Source organism: Morone saxatilis, unplaced genomic scaffold (genome assembly GCF_004916995.1).
Source record: "Morone saxatilis isolate NCDOM2014 unplaced genomic scaffold, NCSU_SB_2.0 Contig7, whole genome shotgun sequence".
Taxonomy (NCBI): domain Eukaryota; kingdom Metazoa; phylum Chordata; class Actinopteri; family Moronidae; genus Morone; species Morone saxatilis.
In genome coordinates, this window is record NW_023340246.1 from 14,179,546 (window position 1) to 14,206,918 (window position 27,373).

At 37.2% G+C, this 27,373-nt stretch overlaps 3 protein-coding genes across 4 annotated transcripts in view; 1 reads left to right on the forward strand and 2 right to left on the reverse strand.

Moving 5' to 3' along the window:
- bpnt1 (bisphosphate nucleotidase 1) overlaps positions 1–2,171 on the forward strand; it is a 4,509-nt gene extending 2,338 nt beyond the window's left edge. The window contains exons 6-10 of one of the 2 annotated variants that reach the window (XM_035678539.1): positions 29–112; positions 322–413; positions 489–686; positions 1,610–1,715; positions 1,859–2,171. In XM_035678539.1, coding sequence (XP_035534432.1) covers positions 29–112; positions 322–413; positions 489–686; positions 1,610–1,715; positions 1,859–2,010 — 632 coding nt within the window. In that variant the 3' untranslated portion in view covers positions 2,011–2,171. The remainder of the gene's footprint in view (positions 1–28; positions 113–321; positions 414–488; positions 687–1,609; positions 1,716–1,858) is intronic. The other variant, XM_035678540.1, reaches the window with a different exon arrangement.
- Positions 2,172–2,289: 118 nt separating this feature from the next.
- Positions 2,290–9,508, reverse strand: LOC118340519 (serine/threonine-protein phosphatase PP1-beta catalytic subunit-like). Its single transcript, XM_035678541.1, has 8 exons — positions 9,401–9,508; positions 7,562–7,693; positions 7,150–7,380; positions 6,664–6,768; positions 6,225–6,296; positions 5,813–5,964; positions 4,774–4,908; positions 2,290–4,694 (listed from the first exon to the last, which is right to left on the reverse strand). Exons 1-8 carry the CDS (start codon positions 9,450–9,452, stop codon positions 4,590–4,592), a joined length of 984 nt encoding a protein of 327 aa, XP_035534434.1. The 5' UTR covers positions 9,453–9,508; the 3' UTR covers positions 2,290–4,589.
- Positions 9,509–9,769: 261 nt separating this feature from the next.
- LOC118340977 (phospholipase B1, membrane-associated-like) lies at positions 9,770–26,966 on the reverse strand. The gene is made up of 40 exons (XM_035679144.1): positions 26,959–26,966; positions 26,823–26,857; positions 25,685–25,769; positions 25,548–25,599; positions 25,328–25,402; positions 24,915–24,980; positions 24,605–24,666; positions 23,839–23,914; positions 23,630–23,731; positions 23,053–23,127; positions 22,854–22,925; positions 22,603–22,677; positions 22,444–22,504; positions 21,758–21,816; positions 21,033–21,106; positions 20,886–20,929; positions 20,649–20,757; positions 20,062–20,113; positions 19,809–19,889; positions 19,654–19,719; positions 19,466–19,566; positions 19,229–19,310; positions 19,013–19,117; positions 18,564–18,659; positions 17,520–17,591; positions 17,228–17,305; positions 16,614–16,674; positions 16,368–16,426; positions 15,910–15,977; positions 15,776–15,819; positions 15,051–15,150; positions 14,905–14,956; positions 14,742–14,822; positions 14,587–14,652; positions 14,387–14,481; positions 13,241–13,322; positions 13,039–13,143; positions 12,850–12,945; positions 12,681–12,755; positions 9,770–11,990 (listed from the first exon to the last, which is right to left on the reverse strand). Exons 1-40 carry the CDS (start codon positions 26,964–26,966, stop codon positions 11,715–11,717), a joined length of 3,123 nt encoding a protein of 1,040 aa, XP_035535037.1. The 3' UTR covers positions 9,770–11,714.
- Positions 26,967–27,373: the final 407 nt, after the last annotated feature.

Below are 27,373 nucleotides of genomic sequence, written 5' to 3' on the forward strand. Positions count from 1 at the left end.
TCTCTCTCTCTCTCTCTGCTGACCCCAGCGGCGAGGTGTCTCCATCACCAAACTGAGGCCCAGATACCACACAAAGGGTCGGACACCTCTCAGCTTCACAGCACGGCTCTCTGTATGGGAAGGCAACAGCGGGACACTGATTAGAAGATGAACTATAGCAGCGTTTAATATTGATTATTCTGCCATCTTTAAAACATTTCTATGACTTGCTGTCCTTTTTCCACCTGTCAGCATGTAGTTGCCATAATGACACTTAAACTGCATAAAACTGACGGCTTCAAGTGGCCTCCAGTTAACATCCTGCTATTTTCTAAATTTAAGGGCTTCTGGATAATGTGACGGTGCTCATTGGTATCGCATACGGAGGCAGAGCTATTGCAGGTGTCATCAACCAGCCTTTCTACAACTACCAGGTACAGACCGAACTAAATGACCTTGTGTCCTAAAAGCTGTCACTCTCTGGTTAATTCAAACGTTCTCCTCGTCAGCTTGGAGCGGGAGCAGATTTAGGAAGGACCATATGGGGAATGCCGGGACTGGGCGCCTTTGGATTCCAGCTGCAGGAAGTTCCAGGTGATAGACGTATAGTCACCACCACACGTTCCCATAGCAACAAGGTGGTAACGGACTGTGTAGACGCCATGGAGCCTCATGAAGTTATTAGAGTGGGAGGCGCTGGAAACAAGGTGAGATGAATTTAGAGTTAACGACACACACTACACTGGGATTTTATTCCTCTCGTTCAGTCCCTTTTATGGATGACTTGTACATACAGCCTAGTCGTGGTTTCTGATGCTGATCTGAAATGACTGAGAGCTAACTTTAAACAGAAACTTTTACTGCTCCAAACATCTGCCATCAGAAGAATCTGTGAAAGCTTTAGATCAGTATGTGCTGATAAATCAGTGTAGCAAAATTGTTGTCAAATTTGATCCATACAAAGTGAAATGGAGGCTGATAATCTCCTCCTTAATGTTCTTTTTGTGTTTATAGTAGTTTTTTATATTTATATATATATATATATATATATATATATATTAGTATATATAGTTTATAGTAACCACAGCAATGTGCTGATGATGTAAAATGTCACAAAAATAGTTATTTATGTGCAGATGTGCGCAGATAAATGGCTGGGACCCAGTGAAAGAGGGCTACACGGGCACAAGGTGGTGCATCTTTCACTGATGCTCGCTGCCTCCTGGCTGTTGTTCAGCCTGGAGCGGATTTCTGAGCTGACTGACTAAAAGCTATTTGGTTATTACATCATTATTAAACCCTTTCTTTTCTGGCATCCAAATGTATGTGCAGGTCCTGGTAATAGCAAGGAAATTATCTCCAAAATGAGCTAGTAGTTAGTTAACACTTTTGTTGTTTTGACATTAATTACAAAAAAGATGACTCAAAATGTTTATTTTTGTTGTTTTTAGTAATGATGAGTATTTAAAATAAGTATTGTAATAAAATATTATATTTAGGATCAATGTGATTACTGCTGGCCTCTGTGGGTCCCCAAGCAGCTGTTATAGCTGTTCATGTGTCATAATTCTTATTCCCTCAGAGTGATAAACATCGATATGTGTTTATTTTTCGACTCCTCTCTCTGCAGATAATCCAGCTCATTGAAGGAAGGGCTTCTGCTTATGTCTTCGCCAGTCCAGGGTGCAAGAAGTGGGACACCTGCGCTCCTGAAGCCATTCTGAGCGCTGTCGGAGGTAAAAAAAAAAGCAGCAGAGAAAGTTTTGTAGTCTTTGTGTGTCTCTGTGTACAAACTATAGAGAATGCATCTTTATAATTACATTTGCAGTTTACTCATCTAAAATGTTTTTTTTACTCATCCTTTCTTTTTCTTGTGCAGGTAAACTGACTGACATGCATGGCAATGCATACTGCTACCATGCTAATGTAAAGCACATGAATTCTGCTGGCGTTCTTGCTACACTACGTAACCACAAGTACTATGTCAACAGAGTACCACAGTCAGTGCTGCAGGCCCTCAAGTCAGACTGAAGTCCGTCTCCATCACAATCACACTAATCATGTCTGTTGGTGGTAGAGACATATTCCTCAACACACGTGTAGAAATGTAATAAAATCTATTTTATAATTTTTTTTTTTAAATCTGATTTTCTGTTTTTAGCAAAACATTAAAAATAAATTGTTGTATGTAAGACATGTTTATTCCAGTGCCTAAAACTGACCGTGATGATTTCAGAGTTGGATTGGACATAGTAAACTACTGTGTCGGTCAACACTTAATCAAACACCAGAAACAAACAGAGAGCAGACTCAACAGCACTTCCATTTATTTCACTCATTTGAAACAAACTCGTACAAATCTCAAAACGTCTTAACATACTGTTTCCAACTTGAAGACCAATAGATTTACAAGGCAAAAGGTTTAAATTTTAAATAAATAAAAATACATCGGTTAAATGCTCATTTAGTGAGTTGGAAATGATTTACTTTTCAATCCGATAACCACAAAGTGGGAACAACAAACAAAATGCCACCGTCTTGACTTGATGATTTGGACCTCTTTACAATGTCATGCAATGACTGGAAGAGCAACAATGTTCAGCATGTGAGAGCTTGACATCTACTGAAAAAATGAATATACTGCTAACTATTCTTTCTAATCCTTTTTCTGTTGTTGTGTTCTTTACATTTCTTTTATATACCTTCTTCTGCACCAACATATCCGTCTCTACTTTTCTAAACACCTACTGCACTTACCAGACTAAAGGACACAAACTCGTACTGCTCACTGATGTTTGGTTCCCACAGTTTCCACATACACTGAATTTACATCAAAACTGAAGATGCAATGTTTACGCTTTTGCATTACTTAATGGAAATTCTGCTCTTTAACAACCAAAAGCACTCCTTCAGCGATGTGAGGGATTAAAAAAAAAGTTTCAGAGCTGGAAACACTAAATGTAGATCTACTGTGTGTGAATGCTCTAATAAAAAGGTACAGCACAGGTTGGCTGTGTCCTTTTTTTGAAGTAGGCTTTAATGGCCTTTAAAACGTTTATGCTTGCATATAGCAAGATTTTAAGCAATATTTATTGCACTGATATTGTCAAAATCTCAGGTTTTTATTGATCCCTCCATGGGGAGAAAAACATTCTTGAGTCAAAGGGAAGGTCATTGCAATGTCTAACTTCTTAAAGGAAAAATTTTGCAAGAATGCGACTAAGCATATTTCCCAAAAAGGAGTTTGATGAGAAGACAGATACTTCATGTCTGGGCGGCTACAGGTAACCCAGCTCTGTCTAAAGGTAACAAAATCCATAATTAACATGTTATATCTTGTTTGTTTAATATATACAAAAACCCAAAGTGTAAAAATGAGTTTTACGGATGTTAATGTAAAATGTAGATTTGTTTGTTTGTTTTTTTTTTGTTTTTACACTTGATTTTTTTACAGTTTGAATAAACAAGATATAAAATGTTGATTAAAGAGATCTTAAGTGGATTTTGTTACCGTTGGACGGAGCTAAGTGACCCGTTTCCGCCTGCGTACAGTCTTTTTGCTAAGCCAAGTTAGCCGGCTGCTGGTGGTAGTTTTATATTTGACAGACATGAAAGTTGTTGTAATCTTCTCATCAAACTCAGAAAGCAAATAAGCGTATTTCCCAAAATGTCAAACTATTCCTTTAAGCAGTGTCCTACTTCAGCCAATATAAAAGGGGGCAATGGCAGTAATTAGGTTAATTACATGAACATTAGACAAATCAAGGTAAGACAAGAAACAACTGACCCTTCCTAAGTCCCGCCCTTTTTTGCTCTGTGCTCCAATAACAACTTTCTCCTTTAGATATGCTACGTGCTAGGCTTGTCTTTAAAAGGCAGCCACATTCACAGTCACACCTTAAGTTAGCCAATGTTAGCAAAACGTGAGCTAACGACTGGTGTAAATTAGCTAGCTAGTTAGCTCACATTTTGCTAACATTAGCTTTCAGCTGTGACTAGTTAACTAACAGTTGATGTAAATTAGCTAGCGTTTTGCTAACATTAGTTACCTAACTTAATATGCGATTATATTTATATAGACGAGCCTAGCACATAGCATATCTAGTTACAGGAAAGGAGAAAGTTGACCAACGTTGAGGTTTGCTCAGCTGTTATTGGAGCACAGAGCAAAAAGAGGCGGGACTTAGGAAGGATCAATTGACTGCTGTCTGGGAGAATTTATGTATTTTACATTGGAAAGGGCTTCTCAGTCTCACAAAGCGTGCATGCATTCACAAAATCACTATGGAAATTGTTAATTTGAAGGCAGAGAAGCATCTTTTCTAAACATCTTACCCATTCCACAAAAGGTTGGTTTTAATATTGCTGAATGGACTGAGTAGTAGAAGTGAGGGCTGAGTTAATACATACCATGGCATCAAAAGAAATGGAAAAGAAATACCACTCGCATGTTCATAAAAATACCCACAGAACAAGCAAAAAACACTCCTGGAGTTTTGTTTACACATGAACAAGCTGACTGAGAGAGGGCTGGAGTGTTTGAGGCAGCCTGCAGGGGACATGGGCCAGAGACCAGCCGGGGGAGGAGCAGAGGAGTCAGGGCCAGCCGCTCACCTCTTTTTTGGTGCCTGAGTGGTGCGAGGCGGGGTGACAGGGCGTCCTGAATTCACCCCTCCATACTGGTACTTTGCTTTTTTTTCTGACGGCTTCAGGATCTGAAAGAAAAGACGATGGTGATATTATAAAAAAGCACATAAATCAGGATTGTGGTACAACAAACACTGAGCGCTCTACCTGAAAGGAGCACATAAGGGACTCGTCCACACTCATCATGCCGCCTGCGTTGTCAAACTCGCCGCAGTAGTTTGGGGCGGAGAACAGCGTCACCAGCTGCCGTTTGGCAAAGAACTCATAGCCGTCTTCAACAACCTGTAATGTGACAGCAGGGATTAGAGCTGAAACAATTATTTGGCAAGAAATTTGCCAAAAAACCCACTGGTTCGAGCTTGCAAATGTGAATTTTGCAATTTTTGAATTGTTGGTCAGAAAAATAGGAAATTATAATATCTTATTTTGGGTTTGAGGAACTTTTGATTTAAATTTTTCTGTATTTTCCGGCATTTTACCCATCAAACGATTAATCAAGAAAATAATCATTACTGTCAGCCCTAAGCAGGATAATGAAAAGTTTTATGTTTATATATACTACTAGCTAATATTCAAGAATGCACTTAAAGTATATAGTGTCTATGTGACAAAGAAACTACAGCCTAGAGCGGCACTACTAGGGTCAAACTGTAATTACAATTAGGGTTGGACTACATGGCAATATATGGTGAGATTTGTCAGCAGTACTTTGATTTGAGTATTTAATTTATGTTTTTTTTTTTCACAATTAGTTTATGGTTAGAAAAGATACTGTGTATTTTAAATTAACAGAAACTATCCTAACTAACCATCAACAAGACTGCACAAATCATGAAAATGAGTCTCTTCTTTTTTTTTTTACATTTTATTTATTTTGTTTATTTTCCAAATTTGTTAATCTTTATTTATTGAATTGCTTGGACTTTTTATTATTTTTCTTATTCTGTACAGCACTTTGGTCCAGTGATAGCCTGTGTTTAAATGTGCTTTATAAATAAACTTTACTTACTTACTTTTAAACTGAACTCAGTGACAATAAAAGTCTATTTCTGTTTCTTATATTTGCTGAAATGTATTGTAATAAACATTCTCTGCACCGTCCTGTTAAGTTGTTAAAATAAAGTTAAATTCTCCACGGTGATATTTTGAACGTAGCCCTTCATCACAAAGTAGCACAAATTTATACCTGATGTGCTCGGCAGATGAGGTCCAGGTCGTGACGGTTGAGAAACTTGCTGACCACATCGGCCCCGAAGGTGAAGGAAACTCCCCGATCGTTCTCCCCCCAGCCCTGGACGTCTTTGTCTGGGTCCGACCACAGCAGGTCACACAGCAAACCTGGAGAAGCATTGAGCAGTCAGAAACACAAACAGTTAGGTCAATGTTGTAAGACCATGTTCTTTTTTCTTTCTCTTTTCACTGTAGGTCTTGTGAAGCCCTTAGACTTCAGAATATGCCTGAATTACCAGCTGTATCAGTTTAGGTTGAGAAAAAAAGATACTAATAGCATTATTTCTGTAAAGCTTATGATGCAATCTGCTGATCAAGACTGTGTCCTCCTTTTTAGTTCAGTAACACCAACACACAGAACAACAGACCTGTGTCTGGGACATCAGTGGGTCTCATAATGCGGCGAATTTGTTCCATGGACTGCAGATCAGGTGAGAGTCCTGAGGAGAATAGATAATTGTATTATAAGTGACACTACAGCAAATCCTATGTGGATAAAAAGTCAAGTGTAACTTTTTTCATCCTAAAGCAAACCGACAATGCGTTGACTGACTCATAATTAACACCTGTAGTTATTTCACATATACTTTAACTCATTATGTAATTTAACAGTCATATAGAAAAATCATTAAACTTTATTTACATTCTAATCATTCCCTTTATTAAGTATGACACCATTAAATTCTGGTATTACAGAACATATTACATCCCTCATTAAATATTAAATGTATAATTGTAATTTTAAATAATCAGCTACATTATTCTGCGGTACATTACTGACTAATACATGGCAGAGGCTTCACAAACCTCCATGGCAGCAGAAAATCTTCTCATCAATAATTGCAGCAATGGGCAGACAATTAAAACAGTCAGTGAAAGTCTTCCAGAGCTTTATGTTGAACCTGCGCTTGCCTGAAGAAAAAAAAAAGAAAGGTGGCAGACAAAGAACATATCAGACAGGGAACATAATGAGGCTTTTAACTAAATAATGCTGGATTTCTACATCCAATTACATGTTTCTATCATCTGAAGAAACTTTAATTCCTCTATGTAAACTTTATTTGCATCTCTCTCGATTGAGAATAAAAACAAAATGGATGTTTTTTTGTCATTTGAGAAAAAGCTTCTGGGTTGTAAATATAAATCATCAGTCTTGACTCTCAGTTTTATAATTTTGGAAGAATTATTCATGTTTACAAATGCTGATTGGACTCTCTGTGGCCAAATACGAAGCATACAGCTGGTATTTGTACGCACATGTGCACAACAAACAGGTGCGTTTTCCCGACTTACACTCATCATAGAAGCCGTAGATGCGATTGATGGAGGCACACTCGTGGTTCCCCCTGAGCAAGAAGAAGTTTTCTGGGTATTTGATCTTGTAGGCGAGCAGCAGGCAGATTGTCTCCAGCGACTGCTTCCCTCTGTCCACGTAATCTCCCAGGAACAGATAGTTGGCCTCTGGAGGGAAGCCTCCATACTCGAATAGCCTCAGCAAGTCTGTGTACTGTCCATGGATATCACCTGAAAGGATATGTTCAGCTCATTTTTAACTGGTGTCATATTAAGTCATATTTCAGCTCCAAAATGTGACTCTTAATCTGCACAATTTTCGTCACCTCCCACTGTGAACACTGAGTCACACAAGAATATATATATGTAAACAAAAAGAAAAAGGGTGGCTGTTGATAGTTGCTGTTCTCACCACAGATTTTGAGTGGAGCTTCCAGTTCTAGCAGGATCGGCTGACTGAGGAAAATCTCTCTGGACTTGATGCAGAGCCCCCGCACCTCAGCCTCTGTCATCTGTACGACCTTCCCCGGGCGACATCCTCGCACTGCAAGTCAAAAGGTCAAAGAGTCAAACAGTCTGCACGGGCTGGTCCTTAAACGGGCCTGAGTAAGTGTTAGACACGAGGCATTAGGACAATTACAACCTGACACAGTGATCAGAACTAATATGCATCGTAACAATGGACCAGGAAAAATAAAAATAAAAATATATCATTAAAGAGTCAGCATTTTCTGCATATGTAAACCGTTCATAAAGTACAGGCCTGCTCCACACTGATGGTTACAAACATCACTGTTAACAAATGTATTAAATAATCATAAAATCTTACAAAGACTTACATTTAGTTTTAAAATGTAAGTGTTAAAACACGTAGCAATTACCCTCAGAGTGATAGCATGTTTCAACCCTGTGTTTTTCTTTCAGTGGTGGGGTTAGCTATCCCTTTTGTTTACATTTGCATCATGGTGTACCATTAAAGAGAGCTGACCATTGCATTTGCTTTGCTACTGGCCAGACATGCCATTTACTCCAGTCAACACGGGTTGTTATGAACTGGCAAGTACAGGAATGAACAGCTTGTTGGCTCAGCTGGAAGTGTGTGTGTGTGTGTGTGAGGGCGGTGTAGTGCAACCAGGACAAAAAAGTCTACAGCTTCATGTATATAGAACAAACAACATGCTTGTTTAGTAATGTCTTAGCTGTTAACTGTGTGTTAGTGGTTAAGGTATCTTAGTTTTTACACACCACAAAGCAGTACTACTGTGGCAGACCTTTGGTGTGTGTCTGAGTAGCAAAAAGAACATAAATATCTATTTATAAGAAGAAAATGTAAATTAAGAATATCAAGAAAGACATTTAAAGCTATAGACTAATAACAATAATTAGTATATATGAATATAATGTAAAATAGTATTAAAAATACATAAAATAAAAACTGGTCTTTTGGTCTGTGTAAAATAAAAAGATTAGTTATGGTAAACTTTAATTCTTCCTTTATATTTGCTTCACATAATAGTTGAGAGTGACAACAAGAAAATAAATATGCTTTGTGGTTATTAATATCTACTTATCTACTAACTTCAGTGCCTAAATTGAACGGTAGTGTAACTCTCCGGATGGGTACGTGTTATTGATCAATCGGAAACAGCTCAGTTATTCAGGCTTTATGGGTTCCTTCGTAAGGGGGGTGTGTCCAAGGAGGTAGCCGACATGCTAGCTACCTGCCTTGCCAACAAGAACAGTTAACGTTACTTAGCAACCACAGCATTCCACGGTTCTTTGGCGTTCCATTGTATTCGGTTATTTAAAGAGAATACACTGACCGTTACCGTACGCTGCCACTCGGCTAGTTCAGCTCTTCTAACGTTAAGTTATATCGATAGTTAACACAACGTTAGCTTTCTATCTGGCAGCATTAAGCTGAATTTTTTTAATATGTATTTTTAACGCCACTCTCTTTAATTACGCTAACTGCCCAGACTAACCGTTAACGAACAACCCAACGGTAACGAACACGTAGCTACCATGGAATGTGACATCATGAGAACGTTGACATTACTCCGGGAGCGGAGATCTGTTAACGCAACGATTAGCTTATGAACAACACACACACAGGCTAAGGTGTGTAAGATGCTAAAATGATTTCTAACACGTCGTAGAAAGTTACTGGTTACGAACAAGAACGAGCAGTGCAGTTATTTCCTTGACGAACGACCGAGAAAAGACCAAATATACCACAATGCTAGCCTACCTTCCAGTAACCGAGAGATGATGCTGTCAACGTTCAACTCGCTTTCCGCCATGTTTCTGATACTCACACAGGCAGGGTCCCGGGCAAACCTGCCCTGAATACTGACTTGTAGGCGCGATAGAGGACGAGCCTTCCCAGGTATGCACACAAATGGTGATATTATTATGGATCACCTAAGTTACATTTACTCAAGCGCTGGACTAAAGTACAAATTTGAGGTATGATTTTCTGATTTTTTACATCGAAAACATAATCATTATAGCTTTATTTGCATATAGGACTTTTCAAAACATTATAGTTTCTTCATGAAGCAAGCATTTCAATAATATGTAACGTTATATACAAAAATACGATGATAAAACTCAAAATAAATACAGTAATATAGGCTACAGAATATAATGTGATATAAAATCACACCACAAGATACAGTGTGTAATATAACTGAGGAAAAAACTAATAAAACTCAAAGTTGTTCTAGAATATTTAATTAGTTTAATTAATTTAAGTCAGGTTATATTCAAATGAGTAATAGGATAATTAATATAGGGGTAATGCACAACAAACGGTTTTTACAAAGTACTAATAGATATTTCAGGAATTTCTGCCTTTATTTTAAAAATATTAGCTTTCCAGCTACATTTGAACTGGGAACATAACTACATTTGAACTGAGGCTGTCTCAGTTTGTGCGGTTTGAGTTGAAGAGGTCAGTTTCACCCAAATTAGAAAATATTATATTATTAAATATTATTATTATTAAATATTATAAATATATAAAACACCTTGGTTATAAAAATGGTGTAAAATATGCTATATGTAGCTACATTTCTCAGACCTCAGAGGGTAAGTTGTAAAGCTTTGTGCTTTTTAATTAAAATTAAAAAATCCATCAGTCATGTTGTGACACAAATTCTAAAGACTTGGGTGAAACAAACCGCTACCAGATGGAAACCAAGAGCAAAGGTTTCGTTTACATGCAAATACACTGCAACGTTTTAATGGTGGAGTAAACTCTGCCATTTACTCCTCATTCTGTTATGTTTTTAACTTTCATGCTTCCATTAGTTCATGCTTTAATGAGACAGTAACTCCAAACAAGTTTAGTATTCAGTCATTCAGTGTTGATTGTGAGGACTTCTGGAAAAATAAGTGTTAATATGTGTTTTTCTTGTTGTCAACAAATCCCATGAAAAGACCAAAATGGCACTCTGCACCAAACCCATTGGTATGTTGAAGAAATACATCTTTTAAAATGGGTCACAGATCAGTTTAGACTAAAGGCTTTATGAGGCTGTACTTTATGCATTGAGCTAAATTCTGTTGTCAACATACAAACATGCTGATGTTTAGCTGGTATATTGTTGCCATGTTTACTAGTTTATCTTGTAAAGCTGAGGACAAATTCAAAGCTTGACCTGATTATGGTGCTCGGTAAAAACTGAAGGGATCATCTAAGTTATAACAGTTCGTCCTGAGGGGAACATGAATATCCAGACCAAAAAGAAATGAATGGCAATCCATCCAATAGTTGTTGAGACATTTCACTTCAAATCACAAATGTCAACCTCATGGTGGCGCTATAGGAAAAGTCAAGGAATCACCAAAGTAATTAGAATACATTGTGTGGGAACTCCTTGTTGTTTCAGTGGGTACGACACTGTTGAGTACAGAGTACATCGACCATAATTCGAGCATTGTAATTTTATTTCATCAATAAATAAAAATGAGTAAAGAAAAATTTACAAAACATCTGGATTCTGTCAATTACATATGGGACATTTCACAATTTCAGAGCAGTATAAAAATTATAAATGTTTTACATATTTGTTTGTTTTACGCACCATTAAGTAATATTTTTTGAACTAACTAATCACATTAGTCTCTAAGGTAAACAGACTGCTACTGTAGTACTGCCAATCCCACTGAGAATCTACATCCCATTGTTTTTGTTTGTTGGGTTGAGTTTCACTAGCTCACACTGTCACTCCTTAAATAACAGCTGCTCTCACAGCACAACTTCAGACATGCTGCATGCTACCTGGCTCCAGTAAAACAGCTAAGAGCTTAAGTTAACAAGCAGCTGGTGAATAAAGTCAAACATCTCAAAGAACAAAGAGAGACAGATCATTTTGTCAAGAACCGGTGGATCGAACCAGGACCCTGATGCAACTGAATATTTCACTTTCATTCAGACAGGTGGGTGTTTCCTCTGGAGTCTACTTTTCTGCCCTCTAGTGGCCTAAAACGCATGCTGCAGCTTTAAGGCTTAAATATATACTGTTGATAATAAACACAGCTTGACAAGAACAAATGCATTAAAAACCAGTCCCTTGCATTTCTACCGCTCTCTCCGCTTTGTTTTCACGACGCTGACAGCGGGACAGAATTAACCAGGCAACAGTAACGCCAGCCAGTAAGCTGATGATTCCCACAATCACTGGCACCCACACAGGCATAGAGGAGGGACACTTGGGCACAGGAATGGTTTCTATGGTGCTGATGAAGGAGTCTGACACAGGAGAGCTGGTCGTGGAGGGGTTGGTGGTCACTGGTGTTAGGCTGTTGACCTTAGTGAAGATGAAGGGACTGGCCTACAGGAAACATAAAATAGTTCAAGGTTAAGAAATTAAGAGTCTTTGAACAATTGTGCCCCAAAATACTGAAGAAGATACACATTTTATAGCTGCATAGGTAACTTTTATGAAAAATAAAATGTACAGATTATCTGTTGAATACTGTCAGGATGTAGTGAAGGTTTCAGCAAATATGACCAAAAGTTTTCCTCTCTTTTTTTGAGGTTACCTACTGCAGCTTTAATTCAGGGACTATGAACTGACGAGTCAGGTAATATGGAGACACAGAGTTATATATATATAATGTTAAACAAATAAAACATTATGAAATCCAGAAAACAACAGAATAATCTAATAGATTAAAAAAAATCTAGTTTATTATTTTAAAATGTCATCCACTTGAAAAAAAATAATAACTATAATAACAGCATGTAAAACAATTGAAGCACAAAAAGAAAAAAAGTTAAAATAACTTATTTCCATAATGGTCTTATTATATATTTTTTAATATTTGAGCTGAATTTTTAAAAGTAATTTTACATACGTTAATGGTTATTTTAGGTCTGATTTTAGTTTTATTTCATAATGTCTTATTTAATTATTTGGTGACTAAAAGATTTCACATAAAATGTAATTGATAAATATAGATCTAGTTTGCTAATAAATTAATTTGAGTTATGGGTAGGATTTCTCTCTATCCACACATACCTCAGAGGGACAGTGAATCTTGGAGCGGTCATATGTGAAGTTATTGTAGGTCTGTTTTCTGCCTACAGGCTCCAACTGTTAACACAGAGAAAGAGAAATTGTGTAAAATCAAAAAGCACCAAAAAAACTCTGTTCTTTGCAGTTTGGTCCATTACTGCTCCATGCTCACCATGTTGTTCCACAGGGAAATAGCCATCTCAGCATGAGCTCGCTCGCTGATGTGGAAACAGTCCAAAGAGAAGAAACTCGAGTCAGCCTCACCCACCTGGTGAACAGATTAGATCGTCAGCACGGGTACATTTCATTTATTTGTGTGTGGCTGCTTGTTTGGATACGTCTGTATGTGTCTGTGACTTACTCCAATATGAGGGATAAATAAATTGTGTAAAAAGGGTTGAAGGACAACAGCAAAGTCTTCCTTTCCATCGTAACGATTTCCAGAAATAAGTTGCTGGATCTCAGCCTAGGAAAAAGAAAAAAAAAGAAAAATGTAATAATGACAGAGGGGACCACATTTACAAAAGAATATTTAAATGGTTAAAAGAGGTCTTTGCTTCTACCTGATACTCGTGGTTGATGCGTTTGAGCTCTTCGAGCTCTGGGGAGTTTTCAACTGGGTTGATAACACAAGGACAGTTGGTCCTGTAAAAAGCAGATTCCTGTTTATTCTTCTTTTTATAAGATGTGGAAGGAGCTGAATCCAAATCACAGAATCAGTGCAAATAATTCTTTATGCTGAAATACTTATAAATCTTGGACTGATCAAGTGTAAATATATGGTTTTAGAGGTTTAAGGACTGTTTGGAGCTTTAAGTGGAAAACAATTAGGCTATAAAATAGCAATATACTCAAATTGGGAAGTAACAAAGTACCTAGTAGTAAAAGAAGTTTTTTTCAGGTATCTGAACATGAGTATTTATTTTGATTTTACTTTTACGCCCTACATTTTTACACAAATCTGTACAGGCTTGGTATTTAAGTTTTGATGCATTTGAGGGGAATTATTCATCATTATCATCACTATTATTTTTTGCATCATTGAACACCTTCCCAACATCAACACCAGTGCATATTAAACAGTCAAGAGAGGGAGACTCAAACCTTTTTGTATTTGCAGTAATACTTTCTCAAATGCTTAATTAATAACCTTTGCCTTTACTATATTTTGATCTTGACCCATCTTTAAATTTGGAGGTTTGAACCCTGCAGTCACTGATTTTTGGACCACTTGAGGGCAGTGTAAACAAGTTCTAAACACAGTACTGACATACACCTTTAAAGTATTTAAAACCTGTTGGCTAACAATTGCTTATTTACACATCTAGGAGACACAGAGCAATATTTTATCATTAGTTTGGAGTCGAGTTTCTGGTCTTGTGATAAATATACTTCCAATATTCACTCTTCTATTAGCTCTGTTTTTGTCTCCACCAACCCCTGATATAAATATCTGGCTCTTTAGCTGCTAAATACCCCACCATGTTCACTAGGTAATTTTGTCTGTCAAGAGCTGCGAGAAAAAAACAAACCAATGATCTAAAAGATGCTAAAAAGAACTGCAGAGCATGGTGATAATTCTCTGCCGGTTCATCACGACAACTTACTACAATATTGATTATAGCCACTTTAAAATGATTTAACTTCTGGTGGTTTGCATGACAGATGGTGAAGATGATGAAACACACAGAAAAACAGACAAAACAAACCTTTGCAAGAGGGAACAGCCAAGTGTGTCTTTCTTAACTGTCTTTAGTGGATCTATCTGCAAGAGCTCCACGACATTAACCAACAACCTTGGTACCTAAAGATTTAGAGAAAGAGAAGAGAAGGGAAGAGGCAGATAAACATTTACTCACATGTATATAGGACAGCAGATGACAATAATTTATAGCCATAGATATCTTACCTCTTTGTAAAGCATGTCCAAACTGATCATAAGATTGTGACTATAGTTCTTGGGTGACAGGTTATTCTGCAGAGATAAGCAAAGCATGTTTTTTACTGCAGTTATATAACATGCAGAATATGCAGTTATTTCTAGATGATGCATGAAGAACTTACTTGGTCCAGGCAGTAATGGCAAAGATCGTTCCCCCCAACGAATATTGTCACAAGTTTCCAGTCCTTTTCAAAATTCACCTCCTGTGTAGTGTGAGTGCAGAACATGAGCATGAAAGAGGAAGACACTATTAGAGCCATGTTGTAAGTTATGGGGAAGTCTTACCTTTTTTTCTCTCATGGCCTTGATGAGAACTTGGACTTGTTCTGGGATCACTCTGTAACAGAATAAATCCAGACAGCAGGCGTTATAGAGAGATGAGAAATCAAAAGTTTTACTCAGGTGAAGGAACTAAAAGAAAATGCACATACGAGGTCTTAGCTCCAGGTACAGCCATGTTGAAACCCTTCTGTAACAAGCCCTGGCCTCTGGAGAAACCCTTTAAGGAGGGGTTGAACTTCTTCAAGATGTCTGAGGAGATAAAGAAAAAAAAAAGGGATTGAGTACCAGCTGAGAAGTATGTGGTTATAGTAGCTTCCAGTTAGGAATGTCATTCTGTATGTGAGCTGACATTGGGCCCCATGCAAGAATCTGATCTGACAATTTTAATCACTCTTTAACAATGATAGGAGAAGTGAAACTAATAAAAAGAGATCCAATTGGAATTTTAGTGAAATAAAGGTCAGGACAATATCATCGGCAAACTCTTTTTTGTTTTTTGTCTCAACATAAATCTTATTCATTAAATTTTCTTCCACTCCATATTTTTCCCCATGTCATCTCGGCCCCACCTGCAGTGTCGTTATGCCCCACCAGTGGGACGAGCACCACAGTTTGAAAACCACTGATCTAAATTCTATATAGGAGGAAATTGGTGAATGCGACAAAAATCTCTCATCACTTGTATGTGCCACTTAATGACTCTGTTTGTCTAAGTGAATCATGCACCCACTATTTAAAAACCCATATTAAGGTTAGATTTCAAATACTACAAAGATTGCCCCTCTGCAGCATTATGTTTTTTTAGAGATTGTTATATCTGTCAGATATAGTAACTAGTAGTACATTTTTTGCCAAACAAGTGACATAAACTCACTTGGTAGTGTTGTAACAGTCTCCAGAGTTTTATCCCCTCCGATGCTGCAAGAAAAAAAAGCCCACAAACATCAGTCTGGTTTGTTAAATATAAGAGTTAATGTAAACCTTGTTAACCCTGCGGGCATGTCGTACCTCCACGATACTCCTCTGTAGTCTGTATTGAGTTGAAACAGGTTCTTTGCTTTAGCGCCAGTACCTGCCTGTGAACAGAGAAAAACAATCCACATATTCAGAGACAGAAATATAAAGGGAATAATGCTGCAGAGGACAGCGAGACCACTGACAAAGATAAGTCTCACATCAAAGACAAAACACCAGAACATAAAATGGATGATCATCAACAGTGCAAGTTATCTGGCTGATAACAAATTGATTAGAGAGTTCATAGTTCAATGACACCAAATAGCTGATACCAACAGGTTCCCAGTTGGGGCTAAAATGCAATTAATTACCCGTCAAGTACGGATTGTCTATTGCTGCTTAAGTTTAATAAAAAAGATGTGTGATTTTTATTTTATATGTGTCCAACTGTTTTATTCGTTATATCTCCTTCCTTGTACTTTATTGGTGAAAGGGGCTGCATATCTAACCGTTGAAGAGTCTCCCAGTGCTGCCACCACCGTGATGTCTCCTGGTCTCAGCTTGTGAACTACAGATAAAAGACATGAAAGAGATTCAACCACAGACATCATCTCTATACAATAGTGATATTTCAGTCCGTTTAATTCTCATTCAACGATGTCTGCGTTTCAGCTGTAGTTAACTGTAGATAAAAGAGAACATCGACTCTGATATCGACTGTCTGCTGATAATGCAGAGATGGCTGTCTGTCTCACCTGAGGTTGGTGCAGTGTCAGATGGAGCAAGGTCCACACAAGAGAAGTCACTTCCCCAGTTCTGGAGGAAAAATAAACATCAAAAGATATTGCTTAGCTGTGTTTTTTCTGTCTATTTCTATCACTTGTCTGTGCAGACAGTACACTGTCTCTCTCCCAGTGCATGCTGGGACAAGCTCCATACACAAATGTGAACAGGATACGTTTGGTGTTCACAGCTGGTGTGTTATAAACTGTGTGTTGTGTTAGTTTTCGCTAGTTTAATGCTGCAACTAATGATTATTTTCTTATAGATTAATCTGTTTATTCAAATAAACAATGAGTCATCAAATAGAGAAAAATTCCCATTTACACTGCTTATTTTATGCAACCACACCAAAGATGTTGAATTTCTAATCGCAAAAGATAAAAGCAACAAATCTTCACATTTAAGCATTTTTTCCTTGATAAATGACATGAATGAAAGATAGATTATCAAAGTAGTCAATTATTCTGTCAATAACCTCATCAACTAATGCAAGCTTCTATGAAATGTTACCTTCATTCAGGTCTTTAGTTGTTAAGCATTACATATTTAATTTCAGCAGTCTCTCAAATGGAGGTGAAATACTTACTGTGATAGGTCCAGGTGTTGGAGAGGGACCAGCATACATGTAATTGCTGTTGTTATAGGTCCGTATGTATGGGGAAGTCTGTAACCAAAGGAAAGGACTTACATTACATAATGCATAAGTGGCTTTGCAGCCTCAAAATATAGAAAATTGATTTGTTCAATCAAAAACATTATATACTTAACAACAGAAGTTTGGGCAATTTATTTATAGCTTTATGTTTCCTCACATGATTCAACCATCAAATGATTTACAAAAACACACTGACCAGCATTTATAGCACTACATTTCTTACCTTGTTTGGACATTTCAGGTTAATGTTCTCAATAAAATCCTGTACGGAAGTCTTACTGCCCAGAGGTTCCAGCTGGGAAAATATATCAGAGTGTATCATTCAGTAAATGTAATATAAAATGTTACATTAAAGGTTATATCGTAATAAGTGTCACTAGTAGTGTGTTACTATTCTGCCACCAGCAGTTGGTTTCAATTGAACATTCTGTTGCTACTGGCAACCACTACTGGCAGAGTTCCGTGACAGTTTAACTGACATTGTTACAGCCGCCATTTTGTCAGATCCGAGATGTAAATATTGACATGTATCTTTTATCTACTCCCCACTTGTTTGGAGCATTATCTATAGGTACTCTTTTGTTAAAGCTGTTTTGTTATTTGGTAAATTTAGTCTTCTTCCGATCAGTTTACTGTTAACTATGCTAGCCATTACACTAGCGCAGTGGCTCCCAGCCTTGTTCCCACAGGTTGGGAACCACTGCACTAGCTGACTGAAGCTAATGTGTTGGTAAGCAAAGTGTTAATTTACTTTCTTCCAAAGGAGAAAGCTAATTTGAGAGTTATGCCCTGATCATGTCACATGATGAACGGTGAAGAAGGGAGAGATTCCCATGTCAATGACTTACGAGCGTTCATGTCAAGACAGATTACAGAGTTGGTTGTGTCAAGATTAAAAATTGCATTGACAATATAACACCATATCCGTTAAATTTGTGTTAATTACATTGAATGACGGTCTTTGGCTGATGTGAGACAGAGACATATTTGTTTGGCTTCCAGGCGCTTCCATAATGCCAAGACACAATGTCTGTCTTTAGTGTTTATTGGAAATGTGTTGAGCTTGCTGCATTGCTGTGTACTTCTATGCATAGTGAGAGCAAACCCTTAATGGTGACATGTGAATAGCAATCTGAAAATAATATCTACATTAATATTGTCACCATGCAGACCATTATCCACTAGGGGACAGTAATTTACTGACAACACATCAAGTTAAATGCATCCACAAAACATGACTTTATCTTTTTGTCTGTCAGATACTTACCATGTTGTTCCAGAGGGAGCGAGCCATCAGCGTCTGGGCCTTCTGGCTGAGATGGAAGCAATCAGCACTGAAGAAGGAGCGATCGGCACGGCCATCCTGTGGAAAAGGTATGGAAAAGCTACTTTTACGGACTACTTACTATGTTTTAACCATAAAGAGTTTGACCAATGCAGTATGGTGCATGATGGAAAAAGCAACAACTAGAAAAACATTTTCTAAAAGAGAGAGTTAAACATTTAGGGAGATACCAAAGAATACAGAATATTGGCTTTGTTGCAGAGAGTTGGATCAGAAGGTTGACACCCTAAATTTACTAATAAATGCCAAATTTGGTTTGTGTCAACTGCCTACAGTTAATTTACATGTTTACAAATATAAAATACAGTCATGATTCTGGTGCTAAACCTGTGGTGAGTTGACTGAAAGTCTGTGTAGTCCACGTTACTGACCGGCAGTCTGGGAAAGATGATGTCTCTGAAGAAAGGCTGGACAACCACAGTGAAGTCTGAGCGAGTGTCATAGCGACCTGACTCCACAAGCTCAAGCAGTGAACGCTTAAAGAAAGAAAGAAAGAAAGAAAGAAAGAAAGAGAAGGCGTTGATACCTGAGCATGAACTGGACTGTTATTATAGTGATCATAGTGTGGTCTCTTTGCTCTTTCCTACCTGATAGCCTCTATTGATGTCCTCCACCATTTGAAGGGCTTTAGAGTTGGCCTTTGGCAGGATAACGCAAGGACACAGTATACTGGTAAAGGAGAGATAACATGGTAATATATCACTGCTTATGATCATAACTTGGGGGAATATGGAGTCGTGAAGGGAGCGTGAGCTGAAAAGCTTACATCACATCCAGTATCTCAGTGAGAGTTTTAAAAAGGCAGAGATAAGGGTGACACTCACTTTACTAGCCATGTTGGGCATTTAAGTGAAGTGTCCATGTGCATTTCTCTCAGTGGGGTAATATGGAGAGGCTCTATTAAGTTCACCAGAGCCCGAGGCACCTGACAGAGACAAGCTCAATTAATGCTGGCAAACAATCAATCGATATATATATATATTGAAAAATGTAGCATGTCTGTTAATTTTACCTCTTTGTGAAGATAATCCAGGCTGTCGCGAACATTGCGGGCATAATTCTCTACAGAGTAGAGCAGCTGTAAACAAAGGGAAACATTTTCAGATTGTGTGCCTTTTGACCCCTCCAGGAAATGAATTATAACTCATTATAATTGTTAGTACTCACAGAGTTGTAGCAATGGTCACAGACGTCGTTTCCACCGATAAAGATGGTGATCACCTTCCAATCTGATTCAAAATTGATTCTCTGCAATGGCGTTTAAAGAGACATATAAGACATACGTCTTTTAAAAAGGAGGAAATGTTTTCACTATTGTTATTGTCTAAAATGGATGGAACATATTGTAATGCAAGAGGATTTTAAAGTGCAGTTTTATAGGGCAAATTTAAAAATAGGTCAAGAATAAATATCAACTCACAGAGTCATTCTTCATCCTTGCTACCAGGGTTCGGACCTGTTTTGGTATGTCCCTTTAAACATAAACAAAATACAGTATCACAGTGAATTCACAGGTTTTACTCAGACAGTTAAAAGCAAATTTATTTCAAGATATATTCATCCAAATTCTGCTTTCTTTATTAACTGATTCTTAAAGAGCATTTTAATCACAGATTTTAGTCTTGACAACTTGATTTTAAAACAATAAATTCTATATCAATAAAATAGTTTTGACACCAAATTCAAGAATTTACTTTTTTTTTCTTTCATAGAAACACCCCCTTCCTTTTTAAAATATATAAACTTATGTACAGTTTTTTTCAAATCATTTTATAGGAATTTCTTTTTCTTTTATGTTAAAGTAAATGTATAAATAACTACTGTTACAGAGTTACAGAAATATTGCAATACAAACAGTCGACAATGTGTGGTCTCTTGCAATTAAGTATAAAACTTAACAGCTTTGATGAGTGTGTCTAAAGCTCAACTTAAATCAGCCTAATTGTTACAACATCAGCAGGTATAAACTGGTGAGAGGCTGCCGAAAATGCCTCCAATAGGACTCACTTGCTCTTAGCTCCGGCTACGGCCTGGTTGAGGAAAGCCTCAGGAGTTTGCTGCTTGCCCGTGCCAACAGAGTAGCCCGTCAGGTTTTGGTTAAAATGTTTTAAGATGTCTGTGTTATGAGAAAGAAATAATAGAAATAAAAGATTTCTGTGTAAATCACTGGTAACGGCCATCGCAGAGCAACACAAACTGACTTTAACAGGTTGTTTGAACTATTATAAGTCATCAAGGACTCACTGGGCAGCGTGGTGACCGTTGTGAGGTTTCCATCTCCACCAATACTGCAGAAAAAACACAGAATACAGTGTTTAAATGATAGCACATATAAAATAAGTATTATGCAGGAAGGTTGTGTGATAGTTATGTTGAAACATCTTGGCTTACCTCCAGGATAAACCTCTGTACTGACGCAGGACATCCAGGACGTTGTTAGAGCTGGATGCTATACCATTACCAGCCTGACAGATAGAAGAGGACATGATAAAATAAGACAGAAATTCTAATATATGTGACCTTCTCTTCCCCGTACCAGTATATCAGGTTTACTGTGGGTATTAAATATGTGATTTTATGATACTATGATGACTTCTCTGGTATAACTATCCAATATAAGTGCATGGTCTGAATAGGCCTTTAGATCTTTGGACTGTTATGACTTAAGCTAACTAATGTAATTAACTCTTGACTCTTTTCATTATTATTTAAATTAATTACAATTTAATCAAATAAAGCTTTGTCTGCTTTTCTCTTGCTCTTTTCAGACCCTCTTCATTGCCATATGTATATAAAACTATACATATGTTCTCTAAATGATTACATAATTGACACTTCCCTCTTCTTGTGGGTATAAATATGACATACAGTTATTATATTTCAATATCCAAGCACAACCCTTCACCTCGCCACAGAATATAACATTTTACACTAATTTGAGCAACTAATACACAGTATTTTACTGTAATACAGTTCACATTTAATATATTTTAAAGGTTAAGATTATGGTCATACTTTTAGGATCTATTGCCACTTTATATTTAATTATGTTTGATATTTTAAATTATATGGATTTATTTTTCTATCTACTGAAAATAATGAACATAATGTCTTACTGTCAGAGAGTCTCCCACAGCAGCCACCACTTTGATATCTCCAGGCCTGAGTTCATGGACTGGAAAAATACAAAGGACACAAAACTTAATTATTACAGCACAGGACTTCTAGAGAGACTGTGCAGTAATATAATACTCATTATATGTGTAATTATAATAATAAAGCAGTAAAACAAACTAGACGTACTTTATAGTAGGATTGAAATAAAGTACTATTAGAAAGAAGTATAAAGAAATTATTAATTTCTAAGTAGTAAATAGAGATTACTTTATCAGACCCAGTGTCGTTTGAAATAAAAAGTAACTCAAACAGAGGCAATAGATAGAGGTAGAGGTGATAAATATACAGATTAGTGACAAATAAAAGGAAAACTCAATATAAAGTCTGTCCAGTATCAGATTAATGATTTTGTATGCCAATGTGACACTTTGGTTTTGTATTTTAATGTGCCTACATTGACATTTTAAGTTAAAAAGAAAGAGAAATACCTCATTTATCAACTTCAATATGCTGATCTTGCATCAAAAAAAGCCTCATGCATGAAAAATGACACATGCCTATACATATAAATAAAATCTGCCTGACCATTTTAATATCATATGTCCCGAAAAAAAAGCATCATTTGACTTTTTCTAGTCAATTGAAAGTCGCCCTGGCGCCTCAAAAAGACTGTAAACCATCTTACCTGAGCTGGGTGTGGAGGATGAGGGGCTAAAGTCCTCACAGGGCATCTCTGTACCTGTAAACTGAGCAGCCACACAGAGCACATCCACAGTCAGGACTAAACAGGAGACATACAACGCTGCCACAACCTCCATTTGGCTCAACACAACACAAGACTCACTGGGAGAAGGAGAGGAGAGGCATCACTGTAGTGATATGAAGGCGAATTTCCCTCCGTCCTCAGGAAGGGCCGGTCCTTGGGGAGGGAGGCAGATAGGAATAAGAAAAAAAAAGAGGTTGGTTGGGGAAGAAGGAGGGTAGAGTAGGAGTGTGCCACCAATAAAACTTATTTTAAAGTACAATATGTGTGTTTGCACACTTTAAAATGCTGATTTTACTGCATGTGTGTGACTTTTCAGCACAGTTACTCACCTCAGTTGGACATGGCAATGCAATAATCTTTCCATTGTCTTCTGTGCTGTGTTGGCCACTGGTGGGCTGCAGCTGAAAGACAGAAAACTCATTGTCTTCATGTTTGCGACACACAGAGAACAACAACTCTGTATGTTTGCGTATATACGTGTGTGTGTGTCTATAGGAGAGAAAAAAAGAGATTGCTTAAGGGCCTTACCAGGTTTGTCCACATCTGCACCATCAGGTTATCAGTTTGTTGTGATGCTTGCGACTCAGAGAGAGGCTTTCCACTCTGTTAAAAACAAAAGAACAACAATAACATTGTACTGTATGTACTTTCTGTATCTGTAGCATCCACGCAATAGTACAATGGCACTGTGTGTTTGATACAGTAAGTACATCTTCACTTCCAGCTGCAGTGAGATAACCAGGACTCTGTATCTGATATTGTGATAAACAGACATAGACTATCATCATCTAATAAGAATTTACATTAGAAATTTAATTAATTGAATTTTTTGGGCCACAACATATTCAAAAATTCATCAGATGTGGCACAAAATTCAGCTATACTATAAACTATAATATAGAAATGTTCATATGTCTAAAACACTTGTTTCCACTGTGGCACTGATGGAAAATAACATTTATAAATCATTACTTTGAGGCAATAAAGTGTGAAAAATTGGTACATATGGCTCATCTTGCCTCAGTGCCAGTAAGGATTAATAAGGGATGTCGGATGGTAGAACTATGAGACTTGAGTTAAAAGATGGCGTCAGCCTGTCACTCACAGATGAAGGGTCTGTGATGAAAGGTGTGTCCTGCACAATGACAGCGAAGTCATCTCTGTCTCCGTACCAGCGCTTCTTCACCAAAAGTTGATCCAAGGACTCCTGAGTCACATATACAGCAAACTCCACTGTCACATTTCAGAGCAGCTAAAACAACCAAAGGACTGAATGTATCTGACAGATATGTTGGATGTGAATAATGGACAAACCTGCAGAGCCTGACTCAGTATGGCCCTCTGAAGTCTGATATCTCCTTCACTGTTTGTCCCCATGCATGGACACATCCTGTCATTAAAACAGATCCACTCTAATTAAAACTTAATACTCATAAAACTTAATGATTACAGAGACATTCTGCACTATCAGGCTGCTTTATCCTCACTTCAGCAGTCGGTTTATCGCAGTGTGTTAGTTGACAAGAAGATATAATCCTCTCATGATACTGATACGGATCCCTCCAGGATTGTTGTGCCCTAAAATGCCTGACTTGGCTTTTCTAAGAAGTTGCAATGCCTGTTGTGATGTTTTCAGGAATTTATATTGCAATCAGATAGCAGGAGCAAGTGAACATTGAAAAAATAGCTGCGATTTTTATTGTATAATTCATTAAAAACAGCAGGCAACGTGTTCCTGTGAGAATAAAATCGCTAGTAGTTCACAGGGATCGGTTGAATTTGTGTTCATTGTTGCGATCGCAACTTTCTAAAGGGACTGAAATCTTGTAACTACAGTGCACCAGTTACTAATTACATTTACTCAGGTACTGCACTTAAATACTTGAGTATTTCCATTTTATGCTACTTTATACTTCTACTTCTCTAGATTATTGGAAGCCAAAATTGTACTTTTTACTCCACTAAATTAATTTGACAACATTTGTTGAATTAACTATTAAACATTTTACTATATGAGTTTTTATTTTATATGTTTTATATTAAGCCAGAGACAGACAGCGACAGACACACATGAACTCACTTGTTGTAGAACCTGTCATGCTCTCCATCCCACAATGCCACACTGACGATGGTCCGCTTCAGCTGCCACACAGGGACGTGAAACAAAATCATTTGTAAAATGTGTGTCAAGTTCACTTTCAACACCCCCTGTCCTTAGACCCTCTATTTGGGTGAGGAAACACTCCCCGAAAAAAACATTTTAATGGGGAAGAAACCTCAGGAAGAGCCCCAGTGAAGGGATCCCTCTCCCAGGAACAGAGTGCACATAACAAACTAACAAAATCAGTATGAATATTGGCGACACATAAAATATACAATTTAAAATATACCTGAGTGTGCAACAACTGCAGAGCATCATCTACCTCTTCAACTACGGCTTTGATGACAGACTGAACCTGCACACAAACACACAAACAGTATGAGGCCAAAATAACATTTACACAACTAATGGAACAACTTCTCCACAGAAACTCTTGGTATTTCTGATAATATTTGTTACAGGTGTTCACAGTTCTGTGTTCACCAAATTGCACCTATAAGGAAGCATTTCACAGATTATTTCTAAAACAGACAGTTTATCAGCTTATATCATGAAAAGTTTGACACTGATAAGAATAAAAGAGACTTCAGTGATTGAGTGAATGGATGATTTGGACTCTTAGCTTTCACTCTATAAACACACAACACGTGTATTTTTTTCTTTAAAAATAATGTTATCAATATTAATAATATCTTTTTTTACCTGCTCACAGGCACAGAGCTGATCCATCTGAACAAAGAGAAGAAGCAGCTTCCAGTCTCTGTCCGCATCAATGACCTGCAGGAGAAAAACAAAGTAAACCACTCAGATATAGTTCAAGAGTTAAACTCCCACACGAGTTATATTCCCTCATTTGTTTCACTGTGGATAAAAGATGTATAAGCATCCTTTAAGATGGGAGTGGGGACAGTGGAGACCCTACCTGACTGTTTTGGAGGTAGAGGGACACGTCCTTGGCCTGCTCCAACAGCGTGCTGCAAACCAAACAAATCAAATCATTATCAGCTGCTACAGTCATCGTTAGTATATTTTTTATGTGTGAGAAAGTGCCGTCCTTACCTGTGTTGTACAAACTGAGAGGCGTACAGGTTTGTTTCGTCTGACGGAGGACTAATCAGTGCCGGATTGAACAGGGTCATCAGCTCTGATGGAGGGATATTTAAGTTTAACAACAAAACCCAGAGCTTCTATCTCAATGTGTGTCATTGTATGGGTAATCACAGTAGAACTTAAACTATTAATCCAGTTGTAAAATGACATATATCTGAGGAATTCTTAAGTCATTTTTAGTAAAAAAAATTATAAAAATTTATAAAAACAAACTGTGCCAGCTCTAACTTCTTATATGTAAATATTTGCTTGTTTTCTTCTCAAATAAAACATATTTGGGGTTTGGACAAAACAAGGAGTTTCAATATGTCAGCTTTTGTTTTAGGAAATAGTTTTTTCTACTATTTTATGACATTTCATAGAGCAAACAATTAATGAATTAATCAAGATAATATTTAGCAGATTAATTAATAAATACTGTTAGCTGCAGCCCTAAACACATGACACATTGACCATGCAAAAGTGTCTTTGTGGGCTTCATAATAATTCTAAATCCAGACACTTAAACACCATGTAGTTTGTCTATAAATTAAACACAAATATGACAAATTGAAATACAGTAAATATCTTTATTCTAATAAAATAAATTATTACTGAAAACTTACAAAAGGGCTGCAAATCCTGTATGGACAATTTAATCTGAAGAAATAATCTTCGATCAACAACTGTGACCTTTCTGCTTTGGGTCAGTCAGTATTTTATTTCTATGAAGTACCGGAAATACTTTTTATTTCACGAATAGCCTTTAAACAAGATAACAGCTCACAGTGTATTGGGGTTCATGGTTTCAAATTATCACAGTTAGTAGATATCAGTGTAGTAAAGATAGCACACAGTAGTGTAATAGAAGCTCATATCAACTCCTTTAGATGAATTACACTGTGTATTTAGACTGTGGGCCAATTCTAGTGAAAGTTAAAGTTTGTTTTAGCACCAGTAAAGATACTGGAGCTTTCCCATCAGGCCTGTTTGAAGGCAGTGGGGGAAAGAAGTGCAGGAGGGAAGTTATGACCTGTTGTGAAGTAAATTATTTAAGAATGATTTGTCTTTAGGCACTGTGAACACAAAATAAAACCTTGAATCTTACCTCTGAGTCTTGACACCACTGTGGACAGCTCAGTGCTGCAGGAAAACAAAAGTCCACAGTGTGATTATGTTTATATTGTATTTCAGACCTCGTGGAGCAAAATATCACCTCATGGTTGAAGCTAACTGGTGCTCACCTGTGCATGTGGAGTCCAATAGAGGAGAGTACAGCCACATCTGAGGGCTTAACGCTGTTAACTTGAGAAAGAAAAAATAATAGTTTGAATTGAATCTCTGAGAAACTGGATAATTTTCTTTATTGCACATCAGAACTAAATATTTATGTCAAAGCTATGAGGGCTGATAATCTGAGAGAAATGTGGTATTTACTGTATGAATCAATAAGTTGTGGAAGAAGTATTCAGATCCTTTACTTCAGTAAAAGTTGCAATGCTACATTCATTCAAAATACTTCATTCATTTCACTTCATTTAAAGTAAAAGTACATAAAGATTATTTATACTGTAAGTATCAAAAGTAAAATAACTCATTTTTAAAAACTGTCTTTTCAAGAGTGATTTATGTATTATTAATATATTCCTGGATCCTTAT